Here is a 10,958-nt window from a genome sequence, read left to right on the forward strand (position 1 = left end):
GACCATGTTTTGCCCTTCCTCCTCCCTTTTTTTTTTTAAGACGGAAGGAGAAATTGAATCAGAAAGAAGTTAATTGTTTTTAGGTTTTAATAACAATTAAAAGAGGCTTGTGAAATATGTCATAGGAGCCAAATTTTCTCCCAGCCCTGGCATTTGTCCATCTTTCTAAGTTATCTTCATATGTCCTTTCACCCAGCTCTGTGTCATGTTTGATTCTGGCAACTGCTGATCAGTACTGTCTCCTGTACATCCCTCTCCTTCCCTGCTCTTCAACTCTGCTAATGCCAGATAGAGCACTGTTTATTGTCCAGAGAGAGAGGGCTCTTTGGTCCTTGTTCAGAAGTAAATTGTCAGCTCCACAGCATGGTTCTGGGAAGGCCAACTCTTTCTTAGCTCTAGAATAAAGTAATTGGATTTGTCCCATGATGCTTCTTTCTGTAACTTAATTTTCAACCTTTTTGAGGCTTAGGACCCTTCCTCCCCCCCCTTAGGACCCTTCTTAACTTTAATATGTGTTCTAACTTCTCTCATGATAATTAGTTGCACTTTTAGTGCCCATCTGTAAGTAAAATATACTGTTATGAAAAGCTGTCATGAGTTCACTTGTACTTTTTTTTTTTTTTTTTTTTTGCGGTACGTGGGCCTCTCACTGTTGTGGCCTCTCCTGTTGCGGAGCACAGGCTCCGGACGCGCAGGCTCAGCGGCCATGGCTCACGGGCCCAGCCGCTCCGCGCGGCATGTGGGATCTTCCCAGACTGGGGCATGAACCCGTGTCCCTTGCATTGGCGGGCGGACTCTCAACCACTGCGCCACCAGGGAAGCCCCCACTTGTACTTTTAACCGAGTTGGTACTTTGATCACAACTTGAATCTACATATACTTGAAAAATAATAATATACTTAATTTGGGAGCTGTCTTATTTGTTTGATATTCAGCCACTCCTTATAATAATTTGTGGGCTCCCCAGAGCTGCAGTCTGCTGGTCAGGAACTTCTGATCTCGTTGTTCTTTATAATCCCCTTTTCACTTTCCATATGGTCTTATCTCTCTTTCCTTGCCTCTCCCTTCATCTGTAGAGTTTCAAGTCACAGGACTATGATATGTTAAAGAAAACAGTAATATGCTTTCTCTTCTGCAAAAATAAAAACCAAGTACTGACTTTTAATGGATCAGCTTCCAGTATCCCTGATATTGATTTGTCTCTAAATGCTCAGCATCCAGTTCCACCAAGATATAAAAACCTTCCTAGGCTTTCATTTCTGGTTTGTAAGGGTCCCAGTAGTACACTTGAAAGCCAAAGTGTTGTCTTAACTTTGGTTACAGTGCCAGTTTGAAGATTATCTCATTAAGTTGAAGATAATCCAAAGGAAGAATTCAGAACATACCCCAAATCAAGCTCTCAAGAGGTTCATTTATTTTGTGGAGTTGGTTAAACAGCTAATTAACTGCTCTATCCAGCCAGAGTGCCCTTTGGCTTATTGTTCCTTTGATGCATTGGAAACTCAGCCACGTGAAGTTTCTGTTGTCTTCTCTTGTACGAAGCAGTGAAGTGTAGTGGAAAGAGCAAGGGCTTCAGAGTCAGATGGATCTTCCTTGAATCTTGTCTCAACCACTTACTAGTTGTGTGACCTTGGGTATTTGCCTCTCTGGTCCTTAGTTTCCTTATCTGTGAAACAGATCTAATGAGACTTAATGGGAAACTCAAAAGATTAAATGGGGTAACATATTAATAACCTTTGTATTAGGACTTAGTAGATATTTCATAAATGGTGTTTATTACCATTACTTTAACAGACCATAAAGAAAACACTAGACTTTTTTCTTTTTAATCAAATGACCAAGCTTAGGATTGCATTGTCTAATAATCTTCATCATTGTTAATTTTTCAATCTCTAAAAGAAAGGACTGCCTAGTCTTTTTCTTGTGTTGTTTTTCTTTCACATATCCATGATTTTTCCACACCAAGGACCTAAACAGATTTAAAGATAACCATTTGTTGAATGAACTTGATGGGAGAATTCTTCTTCCTTCAAGATCCCCCGAAGCCAAAGTTTTTCTGTCTTTCAGTCTAGAGAGAGATACGTTTATATACATATCCATTCTAAATCCCTTTAGAAGATCTAAACTTGGCTTCAATTTCAGATGCTGCAGAGTTCAGAGACCACATTATTTCAAGAAAAATCTTCCTTCTTACTGAACTGTTAGTAAATGCTCATAATTATTTTAATTGTGGTACTCCAGAAACGTAGTATATTAATGTGCCACCCAAATTAGTAAGCAACCAGATGACTAATTTCTCTGGGACCTTCACCTAAGTGTAGGAATTTAGTTTGCGGGATGTCTGTCTTTTGGGCTGGTGTCTGTTTCTGCTTTAGTGACTCTCTTAGGTGTAGTCTTTTTGTTTTCTCCAGGGACAATGGTGACAGATCCAGGCACCGAGCTCCACGAAATGCCCGGATGTCTGCACCTTCACTTGGACGCTTTGTCCCAAGGTAAGAACTGGATAGTCAACTTTTATGAGAGACTTTTCTGAGGGAGGCTTTATGAGAGGCTGGGATTTTTAAACCTACTTTCTGGTAGGTTTGTCCTGGACAGACCTATTTGGACAAAATTATTTGTCCTGGACAGATAATTCCAGATATGGACAATCTGGTGGATTGTCCATATCTGGAATTATTTCCTAGTGAGCCTACAGTCCAGCCCTGCCACCTAAAGACTTGATAGGAAATGATTAACCACAATGAAAAGACATAGAAAAATGGCATTGGGAGCATCCTGTTCAAGAATAGAAGCCCCGGGAAACTTTAGAAGAAAGATTGGAAGAAGATGCAAACGTGTGAGAGGAATTGTACTCTGCTCTAGGTTTCTTTGGATTCCTAGGCTTAGTGGATCCCTTATCTTTGATTGTTGAGGGTTAGTAGATAGTATATCTCCTTTGTTTTAAGGCAGTCTGTAGTAGGCTTTTAACGCGTGATTCCTTCATATAGGCGTTTTTTTGAATTAATTTTTATTGGTGTGTAGTTGCTTTACAATGTTGTATTAGTTTCTGCTGTACAGCAAAATGAATCAGCTATGCATATACATATATCCCCTCTTTTTTGGATTTCCTTCCCATCTTATAGGCGTTTCTTGCTGCCTGAGTACTTGCCTTATGCTGGGATTTTTCATGAACGTGGACAGCCTGGCTTGGCTACTCACTCTTCTGTTAACAGGGTCCTGGCAGGTAAGGAGTTGTTTCTTTGGATTTTGAAAATTTAAAGGGGGAGGGAGCCGTGTAAAGCTTTCCCCTCCTTTACCTATGCTGATGTGATGGCATCTTGGCATCTGGCTGAAAACTCTTTTTTAAGGTCTTGTACTTGGTTCCTTACTTCAGGGCAGGAAACTACAGATTGAGGAAAGCTGCTTCTTTTGCCCATTCCCACTTCCTTCAGACATCTCTTTTTTAATTAATTTATTTATCTATTTTTGGCTGCGTTGGGTCTTCGTTGCTGCACACGGGCTTTTCTCCCGTTGCAGCGAGCGGGAGCTACTCTTTGTTGCAGTGTGTGGGCTTCTCATTGCGGTGGCTTCTTTTTGTTGCGGAGCATGGGCTCCGGGCACGCGGGCTTCAGTAGTTGTGGCATGTGGGCTCAGTAGTTGTGGTGTGCGGGTTTAGTTGCTGCACAGCATGTGGGATCTTCCCGGGCCAGGGGTTGAACCCATGTCCCCTGCATTGGCAGGTGGATTCTTATCTACTTCACCACCAGAGAGGTCCCCAGACATCTTTTTTAAAATTTATTTAAACCATTTGTTTCTTAATCCAGCAAATAGACTTTTTAAATTGAATGATAAAGATGCCTTGCTCATGTTTTATTGTTGAGGTACGCATGAGCCAGATCCTGTGATTTAATTAGGACTGAAAGCACACCTCTCCAACCCATTGCTGCTGCCAGCACATGGAGTTTCCAGGCCCTGTGGAATAATCTTCAGAGGAAGAAGGAGGAGAGGGACCCATGGAGCTGGCTTAGAAATTTCCACAGAATAGAAAATGGACTGGACAAACCCAGCCGATGCAGTTTTATGGTGGCTGAATAACTTAGTGACCAACGTTTTGGGGCTAATATGCGTGATGTGACTGGGCTGAGACCCAGTGTGTGCTGCTGCTTCTGGGCAGTCTAGAGAAGGAAACAAAGCAGAATCTATTTTTTTTCTAACAAAGGTTTTTCTCTTTTCCCCCTTCCCCCCCACCTCCACTGCCAACTTGTAAATTTATGTACGTGAAGGCATTAAAAACTGTAAAAATCAAGCCACATTTTGGTGTATTTTTTTAAAAATAAATTAAATTTTTGGCTGCGCTGGGTCTTCATTGCTGTGCGCAGGCTTTCTCTAGTTGCAGCGAGCAGGGGTTACTCTTCGTTGCAGTGCACAGGCTTCAGTAGTTGTGGCACGTGGGCTCAGTAGTTGTGGCTCATGGGCTCTAGAGCGCAGGCTCAGTAGTTGTGGCGCATGGGCTTAGTTGCTCCACAGCATGTGGGATCTTCAGGGATTGATCCTGTGTCCCCTGCATTGGCAGGCAGATTCTTAACCACTGTGCCACCAGGGAAGTCTCTTGGTGTATCTTTAATAAGCATCTTTATTTAAAAAATTCAAATGACATTACGTTTTGGAAAATCTGGGCCACGTGATGGTTAAAGGTAGAGAGGGATCGGTGTGAGGCAGTAGCACTGTCAGGCTGGGGGAATATGATTTCTGACCAAGCTGTTTTGGCAGCTGGTAAGCCATGGGATCTGGCTTCCTTTAAGTAGCAGTATCCTTGACCCAGTGTCAAGGCCTAGAAACCCCAGAAACCTCAATGGTTTCTCTCTACTGGACACCAGGGCTTCATAGGCCCAGGCTTGGTGGGGGAGTAGACTGCACCATGGTGTCCTGACAACTTTGACTGAGGAGGGCCCTAGTCGGTAAACAGACCCCATGGCTCTCCTTGCTTGGCGCTTCTGTGTGGCTTGGCTAATGGCACGTGGAAGCTCCTCACTGGCAGATAATCACTTGCTGCCAGACAGTACTACAGAGTTCTTCTCCACCCTTCTTTGTTCCAGACATCTGCCTCTACCACCCAACACAGCAGCTCCCTGCTCCTCTACTGCTGGGAAGTCTCTATTTCCTTTGCATTTAGTTTTTTTGGAACAGCTGTATGTTGTTTTTCTCTCCTTTGATCTAATAACTTTTTGCCTCCATTTCTTCTTCCCTGCTTTATGCCCAGAGGTCTGACCCCAAATAACCCAGTTTCACTTGTGGATACCTTTGAATATAGGGGTTATGTTCCAGCAGGCAGTTTACAAACATGAAATCTACTGAGAAAAGTTCTCTAACAAAAGATGTAGAGTGCCTTGAGAGGAAGGAAATCTAGGCTCTCAAGAAGCTCATTCTTGAATTAGATTAGTGGATGGTTTCCATTCACATTTAAACTCATTTCTCCCATTTTCTCAAGATGCATGTTGCAGAGTATCCACTGGTCTTTTCTTCTTTTTTCTTCTTTTTTTTATTGAAGTATACTTGTTTTACAATGTTGTGTTAATTTCTGCTGTACAGCAAAGTGACTCAGTTATACACATATATATTTTCTTTTTTATATTATTTTTCATTATGGTTTATCCCAGGATATTGAATATAGTTCCCTGTGCTATACAGTAGGACCTTGTTGTTTATCCATTCTGTATGTAATAGTTTGCATCTACCCCACTGGTCTTTCCTTAAATGCCCTCATCATTTGTAGACATTTGGATGTCCCTCCAGATTCTGTTGACAGTTTTGTGTTACTTTTATTCTTCTCTTGAGAAAATACCAATGATAATAATAACAGCAACAAAAAAAAGCTTAACATTCATTGAGCATTGGCTGTATGCTAGGGAGTGTTTTAAGTGCTCTTCCTAGTCATATTTCATTTCATTCTCACAGTAATCCTATGAGATGGGTGCTATTATCTAACAGTGGTGGGAACTGAAGCCCAGAAGGCTAACTTGCCCAGAGTGATGCAGCTAGAAGTAGAGGAGCCAGAAGTGAACCAGGCAGTGGGACTTCTGTTTCCTAGTCTGCCTGCCTCCCCACAGCTATTTTTAAGGACAGAGCATCAAAATAGCATTCTTCTTCTAGGTCCTTAATCTAGAAAAGGGAAAGAGGTCCCAGGGAACTTGGCTGATCTTCAGGGGTTTTCTTATTTGTTCTAATTCCTCTATTTTAAGTGGTTTCTAGACATAGCTTTTTGTGACCCAGTAGTGCTTGCTAAGGAAAATCTTATTATATAATAGGCCTTTCCCCGAGCCTTCATGCCCTCCTGGACACAGATGTTTTGCTTTTTATTAAACTTATTTTGTGATCATGTAATAGATAGAGCTGCTGTAATAATGGCTTTTGAAGTGAAGACAAATTAGTGTTTTAGCAGTAAGCACTCCCAATTTTCCTGGAAAGGCACTTTCTCTTATATGATTGGAATGAGGTTGTGATGGTCTCAGAACAATTAGATTCAGTAGACGTTTGTTCCGCAGCTGTGTGCCAGGCACTGTTGTAGGCTACCAGAGTGAATAAGACAGACAAGATCCCTGCTCTTCTGTAGCTCAGAGTTTAGGTGGTTGGCTGTACCTCAGTCTTGCTGTTTGGTTCTTAGCTCCAAATATAAGGCAGAAACCTTTGTATGGTGAGTGGCTTTTTGTAGGGGTGAAGCATGGAAATTTGGCAGACCTGGAGGGACAAAGTATATACACACCTGCAGTTTTAGGAGGCATTACCAGTGGCAAATGAGTTTTCAATGGACCCTAGCCAAAGCCATTCAGAATCATCAACAAAAATGGATTTGCAGAAAATTAAGATCCATTCTGCCCACTTCCTCCCACAAGAGCCTGAAAGCAGTAATATAAAACAGAAGCTGCTACAGGGAAGTGTTTTGATAGTCTGTTAATCTTCATCTCTTCCGCCTTATCTTGTTGTCTTCTCCACAATTCTGTAGGTTCCTGGTGGCCTCCAGTCACCCATCAACCCACACCAGGCCCCTTCTTCAGCAACACAAATTCTGAACCTGTACTTAAAGAGGTATAACTACATTTAAAGCTACTGCAACTTTACCGGTATATTTTTGGGGAAACACGCAAAAGTCTGGGGCGCTCCCCCTGCTGACTTTTTAGCAGACAGCTCTAGCTCTGTATAGTAATAGCAGTCTATAACAGAGAAGGAAATGAAGTTAATGACTGCCTACTATGGGCCGGGTACAGTCCAAAGTGCTTTCCCATACATTATGACCGCCCTATGAAGTAGATAGTGTGTTTCCATTCTGTAGGGAAGAAAGCTGACGTTCAGAGAAGTTACATTACTTGTCCAATATAATGCAGTGAGAGGCAGACCTGGAACTTTAAACCAGGTCTGCCTGACTCATAATAACTCTGTTCTGCCTTCTGTGCCATGTTTTGCCTGAGTTCAAGTAGGGAGTATCTGCTGAAAGGTTCTTAAGCCTATAATATTTTTCTGCATGCTTGAGACCTGATATAAGTGAAATGAGAAGCCCTGGCATTTGACGTCTTCCTGGTAATTACTGGAAGAGAAACGCTGAGGGATAGGGACCTGGGTAATGTAGGGTATTAGTTATCTGTTCTGTCTAATCTTTTTGACTTTCATCCTAATGAGCATCTGCTCCCAGCAGATGTGGTCCTGATGGATTTAATTTAGTATTTTGATTAAAATCAATGGGAAGTGTCAGGATTTTTTTGCTTCTAGCTACAGGTCATTGGGGCCTGGTTGAGTGTCATGGGCTTTGTGCCCAGTCATCCTAATTTCTCTTAGGATGTCTTCTTTGAGCCATTAGTTTAGGAGTGTGTTTTTCAATTTTTACAAATTTCCTTCTGTTGTTGCTTTCTTATTTAATTTTACTGTGGTCTAAGAACATACTTTGTATGATTTCAGTTACTGTAAATTTATTGAAACTTGCTTTATGGCTTAACATATGGTCTGTTCTGGAGAATGTTACCTGTGTGCATGGCAAGGTTGTATATTCTTTTGTCGCCATGTGGAGGGTTCTGTAGATGCCAGGGAGATCTACTTGGTTGATAGTGTTATTCAAGTTTTGTATACCCTTGCTGATTTTCTGTCAGGTTGTTCTACCCATTATTAAGAATGGAGTATTGAAATTTCTAATATTATTCCTGAACTGTATATTTCTCCCTTCAGTTTTGTCAGTTTTTGCCTCATATATTTTGGGACTTTGTTGTTAGGTACCTATATATTTGTAATTGTTTTGCCTCCCTGATGAATCAACTTTTTCGTTATAAAATGTTCCTCTATCTCGTGTAATATTGTCTTTTTTTTTTTCAGGTATAGATGATGGTACAATATTATATAAGTTTCAGGTGTACAACATAGTGATTCACAATTTTTAAAGGTTATATTCTCTAGTAATATTGTCTTTAAGTCTAATTTTTCTTACATCAGTATAGCTACTCCAGCTCTTTTATGGATGTAGGTTGTGTAATATATCTTTACCCATCCTTTTACTTTCAGCCTGTTTTATATATCAGAATATAAAGTGTGTCTCCTATAGAAAACATATAGTTGTTTTTTATCTAGTCTGAAAATCTCTGCTGTTTGATTAGATTGTTTAGTCCATTCACATTTAATGTTATTAATATAGTTAGATTTTTGCCTGCCATTTTGCTGTTTGTTTTCTGTATTTCTAATGTCTTTTTTTTATTACTGTTTCTCCTTTACTAACTTTTTTTTTAAGTTAATTAATTTGTTTGTTTTTATTTTTGGCTGTGTTGGGTCTTTGTTGCTGTGCGTGAGCATTCTCTAGTTGCGGCAAGTGGGGGCTACTCTTTGTTGCGGTGCACGGGCTTTTCATTGCAGTGGCTTCTCTTGTTGAGGAGCACGGGCTCTAGGCGCACAGGCTTCAGTAGTTGTGGGACGTGGGCTCAGTAGTTGTGGTTTGCGGGCTCTTGAGCGCAGGCTCAGTAGTTGTGGCACACGGGCTTAGTTGCTCGTGTGGCATGTGGGATCTTCCCAGGCCAGGGCTTGAACCTGTGTCCCTTGCATTGGCAGGCAGATTCTTAACCACTGTGCCACCAGGGAAGCCCCTACTGACTTCTTTTGTATTAAGTGGATAGCTTCTAATGTGCTATTTTAATTCCTTTCTTGATTTTAAACTGTACTTTATCAGGATCTACTTCAGACTTATAGAGACTTGATTCTGGTAAGATACAGAAACTTTGTTCCATTATAGCTACATTGTCATACCCCTTCTTTGTGTTATTATTGCTATGTATATTATGTCTATATATTACAAACCCAGTGATACAGTGTTACAATTTATTGCTTTATGTAATCTCATATCCCAGGCATCCTTCTGTTTGCCTGTTGTGAGTAAAATAGAGCTACCCCTTTTGTAAGAATTTACTTTTCTTTTTCTTGTTAACTTTATTTTTGGTTGTCTTTTGCTCCTCTCCTCTTTTTTAAAAACAGTGGTCCTCTTTCTTAGATATTCCCCACTTTTCTGATATTTTAGGGAATTACTCTCAGGAGGCCTGTCTAATCTAGTTTGGCCAACTAGGTGGACATCTGGGTCCTCGGGCTTGCTGACATTTAAGAATTAGTCTAATTTCTCAATTTACTATCATAGTTGTTTAATACAACAGATGGTTTAATTACTGTATGTCAGATCTTCATTTGAGTTGGCAAATCTAGGAAAGATGAAAAGTAGTGAATACAGTTGAAGGCCATCATGGTATACTTACATGAGTATGAACAGAAATGAATGATAATTCTGGTGTTGGACCCTTTATCTCCTTGGCTGGACCCTTCTCCATGTTCTTTACCTCTCCGGTACCCAGTTGCCAGGCTAATAAAGTAAGTGGCACATTCCAACTCAACATCAATTAAGATAGCTGTTTATAAACCCCAGATTAATGGACAATTAGTGGTGGTGGTACTAGCTAGGACCTCTTTAATAATTAACCCAATTACCTTTCATTCTGCTCCAGTGATGAAAGTAAAGGCGATAAGGGGCTGGCTTGGTTGCCTGGGAAGCAGCTCCTTCCAGAGAACCCAGCTTTCACAGATGCCTTACACAGCATCCAGGGCCTTTTACTGATTTGGTTTCCACCAATCACTGGAGCATCCATGCTCTCCCTACCCCAGCCCTTTGCTGCATCTCCTTATTCCACTAGTGAGAAGTATGCTTGTCGAGAACCTAGGTCCTGGTTTCTAAGCTGAATTATCTGTGCTTCTTCAGGCTTTTCTAGAGGAGAATATTGGGCCTTGTCAGCGAACTTTTCTGTTCCTTTTATAATGTGTGACTAAGTTTTTCTGTGCCTCCATCTCTGTCTACCCTAGGAAATTTCCTCTTGATCTCTCCCCACTGATGCTTAACTCCTGTGCTCTTTCTGGACCGTCACTTTGAAATGTACATAGAACTTTCTAAATGCTTAGCATTTTCCAGAGCTCTTTGGGTCTTTTTTTTTATTATTTTTTTTGGCTGTGTTGGGTCTTTGTTGTGGTGCTGTGGCTTCTCTTGTTGCGGAGCACGGGCTCTAGGTGTGTGCGCTTCAGTAGTCGTGGTGCGTGGGCTCAGTAGTTGTGGCTCACAGGCTCTAGAGAGCAGGCTCAGTAGTTGTGGCACACGGGCTTAGTTGCTCCGTGGCATGTGGGGTCTTCCCAGGCCAGGGCTCAAACCTGTGTCCCCTGTATTGGCAGGTGGATTGTTAACCGCTGCACCACCAGGGAAGTCCTCTTTAGGTCTGTTAAAAGAATTTAATGGTTCTGCCCTTAATGGAGTTTACTGTCTAGCCAGGTTGTAGCCTGAGTTTCTATGTGTTTTTTGTTTTTGTTTTGGCCCTGCCACTAAAAATTTAATAATTCCCCTGAGAATTTAACTGCCAATCCTAATAGATTAGCATGTGTGTGTGTGTGTGTGTGTGTGTGTGTGTGTGTGTGTGTGTGTGTGT

General features: G+C 41.3%; 1 protein-coding gene across 16 annotated transcripts in view; it reads left to right on the forward strand.

Annotated features, from left to right (window-relative positions):
• AMBRA1 (autophagy and beclin 1 regulator 1) overlaps nucleotides 1–10,958 on the forward strand; it is a 175,740-nt gene that overhangs the window by 73,962 nt on the left and 90,820 nt on the right. For 10 of the 16 annotated variants that reach the window (XM_027114839.1, XM_027114851.1, XM_027114838.1 and 7 more), the window contains 2 exons: nucleotides 2,388–2,492; nucleotides 3,123–3,223. In XM_027114839.1, coding sequence (XP_026970640.1) covers nucleotides 2,388–2,492; nucleotides 3,123–3,223 — 206 coding nt within the window. The remainder of the gene's footprint in view (nucleotides 1–2,387; nucleotides 2,493–3,122; nucleotides 3,224–10,958) is intronic. The other 6 variants (XM_027114842.1, XM_027114843.1, XM_027114848.1 and 3 more) reach the window with 2 other exon arrangements.

This window comes from Aethalodelphis obliquidens, unplaced genomic scaffold (assembly GCF_003676395.1).
Source record: "Aethalodelphis obliquidens isolate GAN/ISIS:26980383/991018 unplaced genomic scaffold, ASM367639v1 scaffold14, whole genome shotgun sequence".
In the NCBI taxonomy this organism is placed as follows: domain Eukaryota; kingdom Metazoa; phylum Chordata; class Mammalia; order Artiodactyla; family Delphinidae; genus Aethalodelphis; species Aethalodelphis obliquidens.